Genomic DNA, 21,643 nt, shown 5'->3' on the forward strand with positions numbered 1-21,643 from the left:
TGTTGATCACCATGCTGCTACTTACACTATGTTCACAAAGAATAGCGGTATGGGTTCTCAATATGGCCATAACCCATTCCTTTTGCGTTTCCATTAACGGTGCTTCAACCATACAGCACACCGCATGAAAGAACTAGCCTGAATAGCAATTTCCAAACGTATGCTCCGTTTGGGCTTCAGCTTGCAAATGAGCGGCAACCACTACGAATTTCCCAGATCCAGAAAAAAGGGAAGAAGTTAAAAAAAAAAGAATAAACGAGGAAACAAATAACCCAGGACCACGATTCCTGATAAAGTTGCACACCAGTCGCTGCTTCGTTACAAGACTATTGCATCTGGCCGATATTTAACTCGAAGTTTGTATCAGTTCTAATGGAAACAAAACTAAAATGTCACAGCATTTCATGGCCTCTGTGTTTTGCTTCATAACCTAGGCAACAATCAAATGCAAATAGTTGCGATATTCATACTCCCAAAAAACTTCTTGTAATTATTACTCCATAGAGCAAAAGACTGCATACATCCTAGGAGGAACGGAAACAAAAGAAAACAAAATTGTAGCCTCCAATTAACCAAGGCCTAAGATTAATTCGAGTTTATCTAACGCTAGAATACTAGCTTAAACATGATATGTACTTTCAGGATGAAATTTTCCTGAGTTATTGCTGGTGGAATTATTGAGACTAAGATATGGGTGTCATGTTATACCTGCCAACTAGTTCAGCCATGTGGGCATGACAATCAAATAGAATGATCTTTTGCACGGATTGAGGTAATATCATCCATGAGATAGTATCCTCCATCCTTTTTCCTATACCTGTCAACTAGTTCAGCCATGTGGGCATAACAATGAATGGGAATGATCTTTCGCGCTCGTTGAGATGATATCATCCATCCTTTTCCTTGATCTTTCTATAGACATTTTCCTTCTGCCAAATTTATCAAGCCTAATGTGATGCTGATGCTCTATCCTTACTCAATGTGGAGAATCCAGCTCCCTCATAGCTGGATTATCCGAAAGATGAAGTGGGCCCTCCATTTGTCATCCTTATATCTGGTGACATAGTTTTGGTAGCATGGACTCACTACCAACACATTTAGTACCTGAGGTATTTTTGCCTTTTCTTTTGTGCAAATTGATATCTGAATCATTCGCGAGTGTTATGCCAACAAAATGAAGCCATGAATTGATGTTCGATTAGTTTATTTAGCAGCATTGTAAGGCTATCTCCAACCGCGTACTCATTCATATCTTCTATTTCAAACTACACTATATGAGCTGTGACAGTCTATAGTGCAAAACAATGTTTTTGTACGGCCATATGCACGATCTTGTAATACCCTGAATTTGGGGGTATAAATTTTCTTCTCCAATATCCACCAAATTCGGGCGTTACTCTCTTTTTCTCTTCATGTTTCGTTCCTTCTTCCTATTTTCAAAACAATATAGAGACTGATGTCCGTGTCACGTGTAAATCAAAACCCTAAGTTGATATTGTTGTTGCATCATACCGGAGCATATTTATTTCTGTCTGATGTTGTGCCTAGGCGTGCATTCGTATAGTTGGGCTTTCGATTCGCGAAATAAACTTGATTAGAAGCAGGCGAGATCGAGTAGAGGGGAATCAGCCCCGTGGCCCAACCCGGCGCGCGGCCCAACCCTGGGCGCGCGGCCCAGCCGCCCCTGCCCCCCATGCGCGCCCCCTGCCCCATTCTCTTTCCCGCGCACCCCTGAACTAGGAAGAGTAATCACCCTCTCCCTCTCTTCCTCCTCTCTCTCCCACTCCCTCCCTGCCCTAGTGTGGATCCCCGGTGAGCGGTTGCTGCCGTTCGTCGAGCCCGTAGTGAGCTTCCCCTCTCCTCCCTCCCCTCTCTCTCCTCCCTTACTCCCACTGTGCGGCGCCCTTGGCTGGTCCCTCCCCCCCGGCGCGCCCGGCCCTGGCAGCCCCCTGCCCCCCGTCGGCGCCCCCTGCTCGGCATGGTTCCCGTCTGATATTGTTCCTAGGCGTGCATTGATTTAGTTGGGTTTTCGATTCACGGAATAAACTTGATTAGAAGCAGGCGAGATCGAGTAGAGGGGAATCAGCCCCGTAGCCCAACCCGGCCCGCGCCCCAGCCGCCCCTGCCCCTGAGGCCCCTGCTTGCCCCCCCCCACGACGCCCCTGCCCAACCCCCTGCCGGCGCCCCCGCTCGGTCCCCCGGCCTCAGCGCGGCGCGCAGCCCCTGCGTGGCCCTGTTCCCGTGCGCGTCGTCGCGTTTTAAAACTCCGTTGGAGTCACGTGTGGTGTCGCGCGCTTCGCCACGCGATAATCCTTTTAAATTATGTTCGAGTGGTGCGTTGTGTCGCGCGCTTCGCCGCACGACAACCCTTTTTATTCACCTAGAATTGTGTATATTAATTTAAGTGTGTAGTGTAACGACGATTAATTAAGTATCGAACTAATTAGGATCTAGTGCTAATTTTATTTACGCATCGCATGAATATCAATTAATATGATTATGTTGAGATAAGTATTTTAATCTATAGCTGCTTAACGTAATCGTTATGTCTCTCGGCTGCAGCTTCGACCGTCGTAGTTTCTTTTCTCGCATAGTCGTAGATGCGAGCCCTGCGCCACGCGTCTGTTTAGTTGTTCTATTTTATTGTGTGGTGTATTGTTGTTTTCTATGTTAAAAATGTGGAATGTATGTTTGAACTCATATAGGTAACGGTCCGTTGGCAGAGTCCGAAGGAGTTGCAGGCGAAGACCCTGAGCAACAGCTGGTTGGTGAAAGCAAGTGTCCTATAACCCATTTATGTCCTACTTATTTTATAATTCATCCCCCGTATTTACATAATTCATATATAAGGATTTACTAGTTTTTGTTTATCTTGTCCTTGTTCACCTATTTGGGTTGAATTATTTCTGGATTAGCTCTATGCTAGCGCTCACTTTAATCAATAAACATAATGAGAATTATTTATGATACGAGGTTTACTTTTAGAAATTGATGATGACATTGTGATATTTAAGGGGCTCAAGCGGTTTCTCGAGTGTCTCTCCGTAAGGACTGGTTTGTTGGATGATCACAAGGAAAACAGTACAACCATGAGGGTAGATGGATGCTCTTAGCTAATTAATTAGAGGAACCGATGTGTAGTTTACTTCGCCGTCATGCTGCTAATAAGGTTCGATGTATGCGGCTCGCTCTACCGAGGGTGGTTTGCCCCTTCGGACGGGCGAATACCGAAATGCGGACGGGCGAATACCGAAAGACGCCTTGTGACAGCAAACACGGAAACTGAGAACACGAGCAGAAGGCACTCGATCGCATAGGTACAGACGTACAGTAGCACAGCCGCGCACACTACCACCAGTCGGACACCCGCCCCGAGCTCCGGCTATGGAGGAAGCCGCCGCCGCCGCCGCTGCTTGGGCGTCTAATGCCGCCACGCCCGTCCCATCCGAGCCCATGAGATCCCCTCCTGATGCTGAAGCCTCCGTTGATCCTACCGCTGTTGGTGACGATGAGCACGACTCCAAGGAGGTCGTTCTGCGCAGGTACTTCCTCCAGGAGTGGGAGCTGGTCTCAGCGATCCTCCACCGTGTCGTCGCCGGCGGCGGCGTTGCCGAATCCGCCGATGTCCATAGGATCCGCTCTATCGTAAGCACTCTTCTATCCCTATTTTCAAATGCTACCTGCCGCTGAACCTTAGATCTCTGAGAGAAGAGGGTGTAGCTCTGAGAGCAACATTGACTTTTGTTTGTTTATTTTAAAGGATGTAATCTGCTTTAGCGTCTGATTTAAATGCACAACAGCCAAATTCGAATACATCATGCACAATTTCTTGCAATCTTTTAGTCGTCTAGGAGGCATTTTAAACTGTTTGGTCGAGGTGGTTGAGGTTAGTCTGTGAATGCACATTTTATTGCTAATATAGGCTAGCAAAAGCTCATCTGAGATACAAATGACCTACATAAATCAATCCTAGGTCCTAGAATGACATGTTATTTAGGAATTACATTCTGCTTTCCTGGGTAAATAAAATGGTTTTGGGGAGAGTTATGATTAATGATCGATTACCACCTCTATAGATAAAGGCAAGAGCAAAGGTCCACATGATGTGAAAACTATTAACATTAGGAAAACAATTGATGTTTGACTTAGAACAAAACCAAATCACTTCACAATTTGGAACAGGGGGATTAATTTACTTTTTTTGGCTCACAGATGAATGATATATTAGACATCCACATGGTCTCCTGAGCACAACTTTGGCCACTACTTTCAATTATGATAGTACTTCTAAGAAAAATCTGTACATATCATTTTCATATATCCAGTGTTAATGTTTGTAGAGCATCAATTTTGAACTCAATTGTTTAAGTGAACGATTGAAATGACTTTATGCCAAAACTATCATGCTTAAGAGCTTGCATGATAAATTTTATCTTTTCTGTTGAGCAATAGATGGACAAATATCAAGAAGAGGGTCAACTATTAGAGCCATACCTTGAGAACATTGTTTCACCACTTATGTCGTTGGTTCGGTCAAAGACAATGGAACTTGGTGCTAGTACTGATGAACTTCTTGACATTATCAAGCCTCTGTGTATCATCATCTACACCCTTGTCACAGTGTGCGGGTACAAGAGTGTCATCAGATTCTTCCCTCACCAGGTTTCAGATCTTGAGCTCGCAGTTGCTCTTCTTGAGAAGTGTCATACAATGAGTTCAGCTACTGCTCTTAGGCAAGAGAGCACAGGAGAAATGGAGACTAAATGTGTTGTTCTATTGTGGCTTTATATACTGGTCCTGATCCCATTTGACATATCCACTGTGGATACAAGCATTGCTACTGCTGATAACGTCGATGGGCCTGAGGTCGTTCCACTGGTGACAAGAATACTGGACATCTGTAAGGATTATCTCTCCAGTTCTGGTCCAATGAGAAGGATGTCAGGATTATTGCTTGCAAGGCTCTTGACTCGTCCTGACATGGCAAAAGCTTTCAGCAGGTGATTCTTACAATTATTTTGTACAACTCACATCACATTCATTTATGTTTCAAATTGCTGTAGTAACTTGTGCCTTCAAACATATCCTATCACTGAAGGATTACCATTATCACTAAAACAACAATTTATTTTTTTAATTATTGAACATCAATATTACACACTTGATCCTTTCATTGTACTTCCATTCAATGTTGCATTGTGAAATGTTTCGAGTTCTCCTGCTTCTCTTCATTTTCAGTTTTATGGACTGGGCACACAAGATGTTACTGTCTGTATCAGATGACTTTGTTGATCAATTTAGATCCATTGGTATAGTGGAAGCTTTAGCATCAATATTTAAGGTTTGTATGTGTCTTATTTTCAATTTTCAAATATTCTCCACATGTGGTGGATATATCTTTTCCTTCAGACCTGAAGTTTACCTATTTCATTTTTCTCTTAATAGGAGCTTTTTGCACACACAATTATTTTTTGTGGTTATCAACAGGGAATGGGATGTGAGCATTTGGTTTCACAATTACATACCGCTAATTTAGTTTGATGTCTTCCTTTTGGTTCCTCTTGTTGCAGATTGGTAACCGTAGAGCACTGCATGATGCTGTTTCTGGTACTTGGAGTGATTGTTCACTTGTGATGAAGACTAATGTCTCAGCCAGGAGTCCACTTCTTAGAAAATTCCTGGTGAAACTGGCCCAGAGAGTTGGTCTCATCAGCTTGCCTCCACGTTTACCATCATGGCAGTATAAGGTTATCAATCTCTTATGGTTGTTAATTGTTATAAATAGATCTCAGTATTTGACAACCATGGCTCATATTTGACTTGAAAAAACCCAACCTTATGGTGTTTTAGAATTTTGTTCTTTTTAACATGGCGCACACAAAGCTTCTAGATTGTTTGTTACATTTAGCATGAGGTAAAAGTGGTTTGTTGTTGGTGTAAGCAACGGGACTCTTTTATCGAGAGGATGACACTATGAGTTAGGACAATTTTCTGTTTATTTTCTCAAACACTACACAATGTCATACCCTTCTAAGGGTTGTGATACACACTTATAGCCCGGGGGTGGAGGGGGCTGCCAGGCATATGGAATATGCTGTCCTACTACTAACTGCACTACACTTTACACAATGAACACGCTGTCCTACAGACTGCACTACACAGAGGTGCTGTTGTACTCTAGTCAAAAGAAAGACTGCAGCAAGCTGCTGTAGTCCAAAAGTTAAAAAGGTCAAAAGGAGATGCCTGCAGCACGCTGTCCTTGCAGTCAAAAGACTGACATGCTGTTGCTGCTGTCCCACGCTGTCCAAAGCTGAAAAGGTGAAAAAGGAGATGCCTGCAGCACGCTGTCCTTGCAGTCAAAAGATTGACATGCTGCTGTTGTTGTGCCACGTTGTCCTTGCAGTCAAAGGATTGAGATGCTGGGACTGAGATGTTGCTGTCCTTGCAGTCAAAAACAACAAGGACTGTTGTTGTCCTTCCCACAGACCACGAGACTTATTCCAACAGTTAGAGTACTTGATACTTATGTTTCATGACATGGTTCTCCTAATTTTTTTGAACGTAATGGCGGGAGCTCTGCCTTTTTATTAAGAAGATTAGAATTGACCCAGTTTGAAGGAAAATCGAGCCCGAAACCTACACAGAGTGCCCAAACAACATAGACAGCGGCAGCCCCCCACACAAAGTCTATCCAGGGTCATCGTTGCCGAGCCCAACACAAGGTACGAGTAGCTCTAACTTCGCCAGACGGGCCGCACATGGCCAAAAGAAACACGACGACGCCTACACCTAAAACCTGGCACAGAAGGAGGAAGACCGCGACGCGCCATCGTTGCCAAGCCTCAACACACCCACACTCGAGGCAGCTCCGATTCTTCATCAACGATCTTGATCCAACACCCACCTCCAGTTATTTGCCTGGCCTCCAAAACAATCCAGACCACAAGGAAGGGGGCTCGCCTCATGTCATCGTTGTCGAGCCACATCCCCTAACGTGACAACTTCGACTTCACGTTACAAAAAACCCCACCACCACCCGTAAACCAGATGCCAAGAAGCGAAAGCATCAACCGAAGACAACGTCAAAGCCGAGACGAACTTCCGAGATGGACTGGGCTTTCGCCCATGGGAGACAGAGCAATGCGACGCCCTCAACAGGGGGAAGTGGCGCGCACGGGCGTGCACCATGGAAGTTCAAATCATATCCAGATCATGGAAAATTGTTCAACAAATTTAGATATGTGAACCACTCATAGATTGTCAGTTCTAAAGAGTTTCTGTACTATGCTGGAGCTCCAATGCCTGATCTGTTAAGGAAACATTTTTAGCTAGATTACTTGAGTACATGACGCTCGTAGGTATCTGCTTCAATACAAAGTGCTACTTCTTAATTTCTTATTGGGATGAATAGTGGGAGTTGTATCTGAATTACAATATGTCCGAAGTCAATTTTGGGTGATCTTTTTTGCATTATTTGTTTATAGAAACACTTCAACTTGTTTATATTTTGTAAGGAGGTTCATGCATATGCTGGATTCTACATTGGAGAATACATTACTCTCAATATTTGAATCTGGTGAGAATTAAATAGATGTCAAGAAATTGTCTTGGCGCAGCGAAAGGGCCTCTAGTTGAGTTAATTAGGTGGTCTGAGTAGCACTCTTTAGGTCTTGGGTTCGACTCTCGTTGGGAGCGAATTTCAGACTGAGGTTAAAAAAAGTCACTCACTGGACAGGCTCTGGTTGAGCTCTTCTTAGTAAAAATACCGTGGGGCGGTCTTTCCCCCACCGGCCGAGTTTTTTGAAATTGTATTGGCGCATTGGCATAAATATGTAATGGTATCAGCTAGGCGGCAGGAAACTTATGGGTTCTTGCCCCATTTTCTTTTTAATATAATGATGCACATATCTCCTGCAAGGCTGCGAGTTTGAAAAAATGGTGGCAGCAAACTATTTAGCTTCATCCAAAGCACATTGTGCACTTAACAATGTCATCTGCTTTGTTAGACTGTTCGTGCAAGTTCCGCAGATGACTAACAAAAGAATGAATTAATCAATAACTTGTGTCATGTTTTACATTTTCTTTTATGAGAAATGTTTTCATATTTTGATTTGTTATGTTTTCATATTTTGATTTTTTTTCTTCGGTCTAGTCTTCTATGTTCAGTAGCTTGTAAGCGGACATTTCTACCATAGGGCTCACTGTTTCAACCTGATGCAGTCAATTAGCAGTTCGTTGGGTGCAAACCTTTCAAGTTATACAGCTGGAGAAGTGTATTCAAGTGGATCAAGGGAACAAGTTAACATTGATCAAATAGGCATGTGTTTTTTGGAAGAAGATATGGATGTTCCAGAAATAGCAGAAGAGATTATCGACTTGCTATTGACTGGTTTGAGGGATTCAGTATGTTCTTATCCTTATATTATGCTGTGAAGTTTTGACTTGTTCTCCAGAACGTGGTAGTAATATTTACCCAGTTATATGATCTTTTATATTGTACCCCATTTTTATTTTCTTTCTCTTTGCTTGCCGGCTAATATCTTCTTTTCCCCACAAGGGCCTTCACCTGCCAGTCTACCTCCACTGCATTTCATATCTTAATAAATACATAACATTGCCTAGATTGTCCTGTACTGGAGCAAAAACACACACAGCCTTTTATTGTTTGGATTTCTAGAATTATTCGACAATATAACTGAACTTTAAATCCATTAATCAATTAGTGGTTTGATTGCTAAAAATCGAGTTGGTGAAATTTTTCTGTGTAGATTCCTGTATGCTACTATGGTTTGTGAACATGGTTGCTTCATACAATCAACACAACTGCCTCTAACTCTAAGGACATAAATGCAGGATTAATGGTGGTATCTGAATTGAAATAAGCTCTCCTGACTGTGTATATGAGAAACTATGTACACAATTTGAAGTCATGATTCACTGCTTCATGTACTTAGGAAAACAGTAGGGAGTCTGGTCTTTGTACTTGCTATTATGTTTTTTTTTGCATGTTAAAATACCAAAGTATTATTGGGCCATGAAATGCAAATACTATCATTTGTCTTCCCAGATGAAGTTATACTAAGAGATAAGTTTTTTAGTTATTCATCTTTCCCATTTATAGCCTCAAACACTGCTGTTTTTGAAAGGCGAACACTCTTTGATTCTGTGTCAGGATACAATTGTAAGGTGGTCTGCTGCCAAGGGAATTGGTAGGATAACTGCATGTTTAACACCTGCATTGTCGGAAGATGTGCTATCATCAATATTGCAACTTTTTTCTCCTGGAGAGGTCTGTGTATAACTTATGGACTTTGCAACATCCTTTGATTGTTTAATGAGATATCTCGGTTTATCTTAAGCTTGGCAAACTTCTAGTTTGCTCAGCTCTGTATCACTAATAAAATAACTTATGCCTTTTGAACTTTGAAGGGTGATGGCTCCTGGCATGGAGGCTGTTTAGCCTTGGCTGAACTTGCTCGGAGAGGGTTATTGTTACCTTCTAGCTTTCCTGATGTTGTTCCTGTTATAATAAAGGTGAACAAGTAGCATAATAGTACCGAACGATATCCTTTCCTTTTTTTGCAATATTGCTTAACAAAACAGAATATTTCTGAATAGGTAGCTCATGACCTGTTTCCATGTCGTTGATTTTGTTAGATGCCTATGCATGTCCTTGTTATGTTCAGTCTCATATATAGAATTCTTGTTGTACACAGTCTCTATCCTGTACCAGTGAATATATTCGGGCCTAGTGCCCTCATATTGATATAATGTAATTCATAACATGGTATATAGAGCCGATTTTTAGGGTTAGGGTTCCTCTTCCTAACATGGTATTTCCGATTTTTTCTCATGTGTTGCATTTGTACATGTTATGATCTGCTCTTCGTTTTGAGCCAGATCTGCTCCACCTTTTGTTGAATGCTCAGAAGCCACACAAGGGAGATGTGGTTTGTTACTAACTATGGGATTGATGATGGATTCTCTGTCCATAGGGACTGTAGTATATATAGAGGCCAACATGCCTTAGCAATAGGATGGGCCTAATGGGCCTTAACATGGTGTCCCTATATATACTACAGTCCCTATATATGTTACTCTATAGGTGAGTATCTCTTTGATGCTCTTCGTTAGGTATTTTCCGAGCAAGGGACCTTTGCCCAGTTTTCATGTTTTGGTGTTCATGCTCATAATGATGGTGTGGTTGAGCGCAAGCATCGTCATCTTCTTAAGATTACTCGTGCCCTTATGTTTGCCTCTTTTCTTCTTCACTTTTGGGTTGAGATCTCACGGGATGATGTTTAGATGAGACTTATCCTTTTTATCCTCATCCTTCTTTTGACGCTTCACCAGCATCCTTGGTTGATCTCTTTTCTTTTCTATTCTTCCCAGATGCTCTTGCTCCTAATGTACCTACCTCACAATTAGACAGTGTTTAGCAGTTCACCCACCCATATGGTCACCCAAAGCACTGTTTTGCACTGTAGACTGCACTGTTCGCAGAGTGGAGTTTGAATATGGGGATGGGGAAGGGTAAGTTGCTGGAGATAGTCTTAGAGGAGCCCTTGATAGAGTCCTTACTTATGTGCCTTCTTCAGTGATACCTCCCTTGGTGTCTTCTTCAGAGTCTCCTTCCTTGGTTCTTGACTACACTAGAAAGCCTTCGGTGACACATGTCTACACTTGACGTATCGTAGATTCTTCTGGTTCACCATCTTCATCTGATGAGTTGTCCTCTTTTGTTATACCATCTTCTGTTGTTGAGTCATCTTCCTCTAATGATTCACCTTCATCTAATGAGACATCTATTGAGCTAGCTTCTTTTGTTGAATCTTCACTGTATTCAATTCTTAGACAAAGTCATCGCTTTCGTCAGCCACCTGACTGATACTCTCCTTCGGGTTCTGTTGCTACCATTCTTTCGGAGCCGACCTCTTATCGTGATGCTATTTTTCATCAGGAATGGCAGCATGTGATGGCTAAGGAGATTGCTGCTCTTGAGCGTACCGACACGTGGGAACTTGTTCCTTGTCCACCACATATTCATCCTATCACTTGTAAGTGGGTCTATAAAGTTAAAACCCGCTCTGATGGCTCCCTTGAGTGTTATAAGGCTCGCGACTCGCCTAGTCGTCCGTAGCTTCCATCAGGAACATGGTCATGGCTATGATGAAACTTTTGCACCTCTTGCTCACATAACCACTATTCACACTCTTCTGTTTGTGGCCTCTGCTCATGAGTGGTCCATCTCTCAACTTATGTCAAGAATGTCTTTCTTAATAGTGACTTGCGTGAAGAGGTCTACATGCTAACATGCAGCCACCGTCTCGTACTCTCGTTATTATGTTCCTGCGGGCATGGTTTGTTGCCTACGGTGCTACCTTTATGGCCTCAAGCAAGCTCCACATTCTTGGATTTGCTTTGCATGTGTAATCATTGCGGTTGGTTTCTCTGCCAGTTCTCATGATCCTACGTTTTTTGTGCATACTTTGTCTACGTTTTTTGAGACTCCTATGGAACTCAATGTTCACCTTCGTGCCGTAGATGGTGAACCTCTTGAGGATTGTACTCGTTATCGACACATTATCTTGTTTACCTTGGTGTCATTTGTCCTAACATTTCATTTTTTCCTTGAACGCGCAGGAGAACTGCACATCATATTATATTAAGAAGAGAAAGGGGGGAGGCAAATAGATCCAGGATACAACAACCATCTCATGGAGGCCAAAAACAGAGACAAAAAACTATTCATAAGAAAACTATAAAACTACCACATCCTGTTATTCTCAAGCGGGGCAAGGAGATAGGAGATCCCTTTATCCCTAGCTTATTGCCAGAGACGACGCTCATCTCTAGCCTGAGTAAGAGCAAGGGTGAGATTTGGTGCAAGTCCGTCAAACACGCACCGGTTATGGTAGTTCTAGATAATCCAAGCGCCCATGATGATAAGAGACTTAATCCTTGTTGTGCTTGCCCGTTAACCGCAACTGAAACAGACCTCCACCACTCCAAGAAGCTTGGAGCATCAGGCTGAGATAAGGACTGGAGACGAACAAAACAAGGCCAATTTGCTGCTGAAATTAGATATTACAAGGGCTTTTGATTCTGTTTCTTGGCCTTTTTTGATTGAGGTCATGAAGAAGCTGGGTTTTAGGCAAATTTGGAGAGCTTTGATATGTGGGCTACTGGCTACCTCCTCTACACAGATTCTATTGAATGGCTTTCCAGGTTGCCATATTAAGCATCGGAGGGGACTCCGTCAAGGAGACCCCCTTTCACCCATGTTGTTTATTTTAGTTATGGATGTCCTTATCTTCATGTTTACAAAGGTAGAGAATGATGGTTTGCTTCAACAACTTTCTAGTAGAAAAAGCTCCATCGAGTTTCTATGTACGCTGATGACGTGGTCCTTTTATTGTGTCCAACACCAGCAGACATAGATCTTACTCTTAACATTCTACAACTGTTTGGACTTTGGAGATGCCTCTGGGTTGCATAATAATGTGCAAAAGTCAAATGTGTATCCTATCAGATGCTCTGATGAGGTTCTGCTCGAAGTCCAAACCTTGATGCCATGTGAAATTTCAACCTTTCCTTGCCGTTATTTGGGGCTCCCTTTATCCTTACACAAGTTGTCTAGGCAACAGTTCCAACCAATTGTTGATAAAATAGCTAATCAGCTCCTTAATTGGAAGGCCGACTTGATGATAAGGGTTGGAAGAAGAGTTCAAGTTCAGCATGTTCTTACAAGCATGACTGTGTATTTATATATGGGTGTGGATACCCCACAGTGGGGTTTGGATGCTATTGATAAAATTAGAAGGGGTTTTCTATGCAGAGGCCGCAAAGAAGCTAGAGGTGGTCATTGTCTTGTTGCCTGGGGAAAAGTCTGCCGCCTCCTGGAGCTTGAAGGGCTTAGTATTTCTAGTTTTCTAGAATTATGTTGGGCGCTTCGAATTAGATGGCTTTAGCTACAAAAGACTGATCATTCCCGCCCCTGGTCTGGCCTTCACATACAAGTTCCTAAAAAGGCTAGAGTTTTCTTATCTAAAGTGGTGACCACTGAAGTAGGGGATGGAACAAATACCAAATTTTGGAAGGATAAATGGCTCCATGGAAAAAGAATTGCAGAACTATTCCCAAGGTTGTTTGGCGCAATTCTGAAGCGGTTTGTCAATTGTAGGACACTTCAGGAGGCAATTGTTAGCACCAAATGGATTTCTGATATCAAAGGAGCTTTGTCAGTGGGTGTTTTGACAGATTACTTTCAGCTTTGGGATCTGGTTTCGAGCTACAGCCTGAGGTTGAGGATAAGCATATTTTCAGTATTGCTCCAAATAGTGCATACTCAGCCAAATCTGCATATGAAGGTTTGTTCCTGGGATCTGTGACATTTGGACATTATAAAAGAATTTGGAGGTCTTGGGCCTTGCCAAAATGTTGTTTTTTCATATGGTTGGTTGCCCAGAAGAGGTGTTGGGCAGCTGATAGGTTGGCAAAACGAGGCTTGAATCACCCAGAGAAGTGTCTCTTATGTGACCAAGAGGAAGAAACTTTGGACCACCTTCTTGTGAAATGCTCCTTCTCAAGAGAATTCTAGTATCTATTATTAAGGAAATTTGGTCTTCATTCTCTTGCACCACAGCCGGCTGCAAACTCCTTCTTGGGTTGGTGGGAAGTGGCAGGGGGACAGTCTATGGTCTTACCAAAAAGGGCCTTGACTCTCTCATCATTTTGGGAGCTTGGAATTTATGGAATCATTAGAATAAATGTGTTTTTGATGGCTGCAATCCAAGTGTATCTATGAGTCTCAGAGTTGCTGATGAGGAAAGAAGATGGGAAGTAGCTGGTGCAAAGGGTCTCGCTCATTTGGCTACCCTTGGTAGAGCCTTAGGGAGGATCGAGTAGTCTGTTTTGATTTCCTAATGGATCTCTTTTTGTACGCCTGTTTCTGGCCTCCGTAAGGAGGTTTTTTTTGTCTTCTATAGACCTTTTCTATATCTGCTTAATATATAATGGGGTGCAGTTCTTCTGCGCGTTCGAGAGAAAAAAAAAGTCTATTACATGCTTATGCATGTGTCCTTGTTGTATTCGGTATTATATGTGGAGTCCTTGTTGTACACGACTACACTATCTCTATCCTATATCGGTGTATATATTTGGACCTAATGCTCTCATATTGAATATAGTGCAATTCATAACAGATTTCAATCCCAAATATCTTATGTGGTCATAACTATATTTGATAACACATTCTAATACAATTAAATATTTATGTTTAGTGCTGGTTCAGTAAGATGAGTTTACTGTCTCAATTGATTTCATGACGCAGGCTTTACACTATGATGTAAGAAGAGGTCCACATAGCATTGGGTCACATGTAAGAGATGCAGCAGCATATGTATGTTGGGCATTTGGTCGAGCTTATACCAATTATGATATGAAGGCTGTTTTGGAACAACTTGCTCCCCACCTTCTAACCGTTGCTTGTTATGATCGAGAGGCAAGATAATTTCTAATTTACATTTGTCGCACCCAAATGTTCTGTACTTCTGATCCCATACTATTTTGACTACATCATTTATCTTACTGATTTTTATTGTCTATGTAATAGTAGGTTAATTGTAGAAGAGCTGCTTCTGCTGCCTTTCAAGAGAATGTTGGAAGACAGGGAACTTTCCCACATGGCATTGATATTGTGAATACGACAGATTACTTTGCACTGGCTTCCCGATCAAACTCTTATCTGAATGTTGCTGTTTCTGTTGCTCAGTGCAAGGAGTATCTTTATCCCTTTGCAGATGAGCTGCTTTGCAATAAAATAACTCACTGGGTATATAATTCTCTGCAATTGTTTATGGTTTAAATGAGATTGCATCTTTAGTGTTTCTGGTTTCCACACTTTTTGCCTGTGCTGCAATTGCTATTAACTTCCTGAGTTCTACACTCCTTACCTGGACCGAGTTCTGCACTCCTTAACTGGAACTGGTAGCTGACTTGGGAAACTGAAGTTAAAATCATTAGCAATGTAAATTCCCTGTAGTAATATTTACTTTGTATATTAGTGCTTCAGTAATTGAACTACTTTTTTTTGTCTTATGATGTCAATTTCGTGCTGGCTTTCACCAAACTTTATCTTACATTTTTTTAAGTTTTCTCCCCTCTTCTTTCACTTGTGCAGCGCTTTAATATGGAATTCTGTTCTCTAAGGAGTGTTGCTTTTATGAGTCATGACAATTAATCTCTTGGGCCATTGTTTTTTATAAATTTGACACAGGAGATGAGATTTGCTACGTTTCAATACATTGTTTTGGGCTGACTTCTCTTCCTTTCTAGGAGAAAAGCTTAAGAGAGCTGGCAGCTCAGGCCCTTGCTTTGCTTGTACAATATGATATGAATTACTTTGGTGGACATGCCCTTGAAAAGTTAGTTCCGTGCACTCTATCAACGGACTTGTGTACTCGACATGGAGCCACTTTAGCTGCTGGTGAGGTTGCTTTAAAGTTGTACCAGCTTGGTTTTACTTTTACTACAGGTAAATGGTGGAATTGTCATGCATACTGTTCCTTTGTGATACTTATCATTTTAACTCTTAAAGCTGCTTACCTGAAAGTGACATTCCATCTTTATCTTTATTTTGTAGACATGCAGAAAACTTTGTCAGGTATTGTTCCCGCAATCGAAAAGGCGCGTCTTTATCGGGGCAAAGGAGGAGAGATCATGCGCTCCGCTGTTTCTCGATTCATTTCATGCATTTCTATAGCTGGGATATCCTTGAATGACAGGACAAAGAAATGTTTGTTGGAAACCCTTAATGAGAATTTGCGTCATCCCAATTCTCAAATACAGGTGAAACTTTACTATTTTCTGTATGTACATTCAATCAGAGTGCCCCCCCCCCCCCCCAAGTACTACCATCTTGTTTCTCATTCGATATGTCACCAATCCCCTTTTTGTTTGTGTACCTGTACTTTTCGGATACTGTACTATTGTAATACTAGCCATCTATGTTTCTAGACTGAATATTTTCTTTTCACAATTTGTCCAGTGTGCTGCTGTTGAGGCATTAAAGCATTTTATTCCAACATACCTGGTATCTTCTGGTGAAAAGATTGCTAGTGATATTATCTCAAAATATGTGGCACTTCTAGATGACCCAAATGTGGCTGCAAGACGAGGAGCTGCACTGGCCCTTGGAATATTACCATTCAAATTCTTGATGTTGAAATGGATGCCTGTCATGAGTAAACTCTGTAGCTCATGCACCATTGAGGTAATTCCTGAATTACCTATTAAAAGAAAGATAAAGCATAAGATGTTGCTGTTAGAATGGCATTATCCTAGCCATTACTGGCCTTACTATTTCAGTCATTTTTTAATAGCAGATAATATCTTCATGTACTTTTATAGCCTGTATTAATTATGCTAGATTAGAGATTTAGTCATTTAGAGGACATTAGAGGGTTTTCTTTATTCTTTCCTTGCATGTACACTACTGATGTACAAGTACAGCGTACAGCAACAGAGAAATTACCCCGCATATCTTCTTTCTGTTGCTGTTATTTTAACACTGGAAATAAAACTCTGGTGTGATCTACTGATCTGTTTTGTAGGATAAGCCTGATGACCCTGATGCTGAAGCACGTGTGAACTCTGTTAGGGGGCTAATTTCGGTTTGCGAAACACTAACAGCATCTTTTGATCAGCTCTCAAATGGAGATTCTCTATATGCATACATAAAAGATTATGTCATGCGAGCTTTATTTAGAGCACTCGATGATTATGCTGTGGACAACAGAGGAGATGTGGGTTCTTGGGTACGTGAAGCAGCAATGGATGCGCTAGTACGATGCATGTTCATCCTCTGCAAGAGAGATATTGTTGCTTTGAGAGCAGTGTCAGCCACTGGCCATGACTCTGAACTGGGTGATATGGAAGTAAATGCAAGTAGTACTGCATACCGGCTATTTGATTCTGGTATTGCACAGGATCTGGTAGCAGGCATTGCAAAACAAGCAGTTGAGAAAATAGATAAGATAAGAGAAATAGCTATCAAAACCCTGCAGAGAATTCTGTACCACCAGGAACACCTCATCCCATTTATACCTCACAGGGAGTTGCTTGAAGAAATTATTCCCAACAGCAGAGATTTGGAGTGGGCGGTAAGTGATTGTGAGAACTCATGGAATAAAATGAGATGTAGCTTTGCACTGGTTTATTATGACTAATGAGAGTTACATGTCCTGCCGTTAACTTCAATTTTGTCATGACTAGAATCTCACCAGAATAGTTCTCTTGCTCCAGAAACCATAGGAGTTTGAATCTAAAGTAATGGATTTTGATATATAAGTACATCTAAATCTTGTATGATGCTGTTTTCTATGAACCTATAATTACCTTTTGAAAATATTGACTTAATAATTATTTACAACACTTATTATTCTGTCGCCAGTTTGTGGATATTATTTGACTTGGTGGTGATATTGTTGTTTCACATTTAACTGATTTACATTTTACCTTTAGGTTCCTACTGTGTCATATCCACGATTGGTGAAACTTCTTCAGGTTAGCTATTATAGCAAGTCTGTGCTCTCAGGGCTCGTGATTTCTACAGGTGGTTTGCAGGAGTCTTTGAAGAAAGCTTCAATGTCAGCTTTGGTAGGGTATCTCCAAGATTCAGACATCAATACTAATTGTGAAGGGAAAAGTAGAGAGTATCTATTGAGTTGTGATCTTCTATGGGGCCTCCAGCACTACCAGAAATGTGACCGTGTAATTACTCCCATGTTCAAGGTCATAAAGGCTTATCTACACTGTCTAATGACATTATATTTTTGAGCCTAAATATTTCATATGTTGCGTGTAAATGCTATGTTACTGATATCATAGGGCTTTGCAAGCTTTTTGTTGTGGTTGTTTATCTAATAGATGTGCTCTCCATCAGTAGTAGTTGATGTGATTTTTTCTACATTCAAACTCATATCTATTCATTGTTAACTTATGTCATTGTGATTGGTGCTGCTAACTCAGTTTTGTTTCATGATCTTAAATTGTGAAGTACACATGAGTCCACGTTCTCTTTTTCCCCACATTTGATGTTATACATATTTTGTTTAAGAAAATTATAGTGGTATGATTCCAGATATGTGAAATCGATTGTAGTGGCTTACCTCCTCCAAAACATGACACCAATGGCACAATTTTTTAAAAAGATATTTTAGATCTAACAAGAGCCTTGTATTTGCAGACTATTGAGGCTCTCTTCAGTAAAAAGGTTTTCTTGAACAAGGAGGTGAGTTTGCTTCAGCAATGAACATCTAGTTGCAGATAAACAAAGATGATTTTCGTTAGGCTACAAAAACATAAGAAGTGGAACCTTACAAAAGTTGGGTATCATCATATGATAACATCAAACGATTAATGCACCATTCGTTGTTAGTACAATCTTCAAGAACTTACAAATTCACCCTTAACTGTACAGGGAATAATAGTACATCTAGAAACTTAGTGATCTCATGTTGATCAAATGCTTTACTGCCAAAAGAACACACAGTTATATTCACAATGTTTTGTTACACCTTGTGTTTTTTCCACATGTAACAGGGGTACAGTGAGTTCTACAGTGGACTGGTAGATTCCGTGAGCTCTGAACTGAAGGGATCCAAGGATTTTACAAAGTTATGTGCAGGTCTCTCGATCCTTGGGTACATTTCTTCCGAGTCAGATGGAACTTGCACCAAGGCATTTTCCCAACTCCTCACATTCCTAGGCCACAGATACCCCAAGGTAACATTTGTCATTTCTTGCCTGAGAACGCAGAACTCCACGCAGTAATCGGTTGAGCTCAAATACTCTGCAATCTTACAGATCCGAAAAGCTGCAGCCGACCAGGTGTACCTTGTGCTGCTGCAAAATGATGACCTTATTGTGTCGGAGAATATGGATAAAGCCCAGGAATTACTTGCGGAGACGTGCTGGGAAGGGGATGTGGAGGAAGCAAGGCGTAGGAGGTCAGAAATCAACGAGATGGCTGGTTTTAGGGTCACCACTTCACAGAAGTCTGGAAAGCAAGAAACTAGAACGGTCGCCGCTTCGACGGATGAGAACAGATCTTATTCGTCATTGGTCGATTTCAGCGGATACTAAAGATCGCCTTACATCCTATTTTCGACGAAAGGTGTCGATTGTACTAGTGCACAATGCCGAATATCACTAAACGTTTGAATGAGCGGGGTTGCTTGTGGATTTTCTTTTTTTTTTTTTTGTGGTGGGTGTTTTCTTTCTTTTCTTCTTTTTGTGTGTGAGTAGAAGAGTTAGGCTGTTTTCAGCAACGTCCTCTAAATTTCATCCTCTAAAGAAATATTCTTTGTCCTTTACAGTACACTCTAAAAGATTTCATTCTCTATATCTTCTTTATCTCCAACAACTTTCTCTAAATTTCGTTCTCCATATCTCATATTCCATTTTTCAGCATTTATATTAATAAAAAATCAAGCATACTTCGTACCGAACTGACCTGTACCATGTCATGTCAGAGACAGCGCGTTGGCCAATCATCGATGGCACATCGTACTGCAGCACACTGTAGCAGCGTGGGAGGCAGGGCATCAACCAATCACCGATGACCTGGTACCAGATAGCGCAAGCGCCATATTTGACGGACGAGAAGCAGACTCTAAAATTTAGAGGACGTTGTACCAGACCTTACTAGACGCATAAAGGAGACGAGGAATCGCTATGTTTAGCAGAGAGGACCGTTTATCGGCTCTTGCTAGAGACAGTCTTAGGCTGTCTCCAACAAGGACCTGTATAAGGTCCGGTACTCTATATTTACGCTATGTTTAGCGGAGAGGACCGTTTACCGGCTCTTGCTAGAGACAGTCTTAGGCTGTCTCCAACAAGGACATGTATAAGGTCCGGTACTCTATATTTATAGGTTGGTTAGCTCTTGCATCCATCCAGCATGCTCCTCTAAAATATAGAGGGTGAGGTTTGTCCGCCATTTGTAGAGGTTGTACGAGCGTCCGCTATCTCCCGTGTCGGCTCCTTCGCGCATCCGCTCGGAGATTTCCCTCGTTCTCACAGGGTAGGCCGTCGACGTCCGACGACCGAGGACCCCGAACTAGCGCGCAGCCGGGGCGAGCCCGATCCCCGTCAGCAAGCCGTGGACGGTGTCCAGATACTCGGTCCTATCGGTGAGCCCTGTCCCCGTCGGCAGTGAAGTTTGTCGTGCCCACAGACACGAACGGGAGGTCGTTGCTGGGGTCGGGAGCTCGGGGGGCAACGGCGAGGACACTGGAGAACTGCTACGAGGAGGCGGCGGGAACATGGCGGCGAGGAGACTGCAGATCTGTTGCTGCTTGCTGTAGCATGTGATGAGGGTGAAAAAAGATTTATTTAAATGAATGGGAGAGCTTGACAGGTGTTTGAGGAAATATATGTCATGTGATAACAAAAATACGAACTTTAGTTTCTAGTATACGTTCACAATAATTGCAGATATTTGTTTTCATAATTAATATAAGTTCACAAAACTTTCATAGTGAATAATGTTAATTACGTTTGTTTTTCATGAAAAATAGAATTAAAATTTTGTTTCTATGTGAAATGGAGAATAAAGAAATTAGTTTATACAATCGGTTATTACTGTAGATATAGAGGACCAAATTTAGAGGACGTTGCTGAAGATAAAAAATATATAGAGGATTGAATCTTTTAGAGGACGTGGTAAAGGACAGAGAATATCCTTTAGAGGATAAAATTTAGGGGACATTGCTGGAGACAACCTTATATTGATAGACGGGGTGGGGCACAAGCATTGTACTGTTAATGTTAGACTGTGATTTTGTGGAAAGTCTTGATCAGAGTAGACAGCGTATGGCCAGGGTTCTAAAATGAAATTTCAAAATTCTTAAAGAAGAATTGGGGATGGCAAATTAGAACAACCAGGAACGAAGTGTCCCTCATTTGGTTCCTTGTGAGACTTGCTCATCTGAGTACTTGATTTGATATGAGTGTTCTAGTTTTTATAGCACTAGTTTTAGAATTTTTATGGCACAATTCTTTTAGGGCTAGTCTCGGACATTATTTTTTGAAGGAATTTCTATTTTTCAAAGAGAAATTAGTTTATTTTTCTTTATATCCCGTTTGAATTCTTAAAATTGAATTCCATTCTAATAATAATAATTTATACAAATATCAATTAAGCTAATTCAGTTTTATACAAAATATATTTATAAACTATTATTAGCAAGATGTCGAAGATATTTATATGCTACACTTTTACTATAAAGGTATGAGCCGAAGAGTGTCCTATAAGTTGTAGAGTAGAAATAAATTCTATTGATACATAAAATTATTTTTCATCCTTCCATGAATTTGAGACAGACTTATATCTGAACTTTGGAAAGTTATGAAATGTTAAATTATAAGCTAAATAGGTTAATTTATTAAGTAATTTTTAATTCCTCCAAAATGAATGGATTCAAACGTCCCGTTATTAGAATCGAATTCAATTCCAGAGATCTTAACGATGTGTTCGGAAAATAGGAATTTTTTGGGGAAAATGGATTTCTCATACTAGCCTTCAGTGTTGAGTAACATGCTGACGTCTGGTTGATGATTACTTCGTCAATCTTGCATT

The 21,643-nt window shown here is 41.3% G+C and overlaps 1 protein-coding gene across 1 annotated transcript; it reads left to right on the forward strand.

Annotated features, from left to right (window-relative positions):
- Positions 1-3,249: 3,249 nt before the first annotated feature.
- On the forward strand, positions 3,250-19,227 carry LOC100273796 (Tubulin-folding cofactor D). Its single transcript, NM_001360448.1, has 17 exons — positions 3,250-3,645; positions 4,453-5,000; positions 5,239-5,341; positions 5,571-5,747; positions 8,221-8,403; positions 9,173-9,289; positions 9,430-9,534; positions 14,333-14,503; positions 14,618-14,833; positions 15,337-15,535; positions 15,644-15,849; positions 16,049-16,273; positions 16,614-17,162; positions 17,524-17,793; positions 18,248-18,292; positions 18,604-18,786; positions 18,868-19,227. The coding sequence occupies exons 1-17, from the start codon at positions 3,385-3,387 to the stop codon at positions 19,144-19,146; spliced, it is 3,837 nt and encodes a 1,278-aa protein (NP_001347377.1). The 5' UTR covers positions 3,250-3,384; the 3' UTR covers positions 19,147-19,227.
- The last annotated feature ends 2,416 nt before the right edge of the window (positions 19,228-21,643 follow it).

Source organism: Zea mays, chromosome 5 (assembly GCF_902167145.1).
Source record: "Zea mays cultivar B73 chromosome 5, Zm-B73-REFERENCE-NAM-5.0, whole genome shotgun sequence".
Taxonomy (NCBI): domain Eukaryota; kingdom Viridiplantae; phylum Streptophyta; class Magnoliopsida; order Poales; family Poaceae; genus Zea; species Zea mays.

What these genes read in the sequence shown, in the direction of transcription:
- LOC100273796 (NM_001360448.1), top strand. Translation starts at nt 3,385, where the DNA reads ATGGAGGAAGCCGCCGCCGCCGCCGCTGCTTGGGCGTCTAATGCCGCC. An exon ending in AACTTTTTTCTCCTGGAGAG is followed by an intron (nt 9,290 to 9,429) that starts GTCTGTGTATAA and finishes TGAACTTTGAAG; the next exon opens with GGTGATGGCTCCTGGCATGG. An exon ending in AGGTTTTCTTGAACAAGGAG is followed by an intron (nt 18,293 to 18,603) that starts GTGAGTTTGCTT and finishes CACATGTAACAG; the next exon opens with GGGTACAGTGAGTTCTACAG.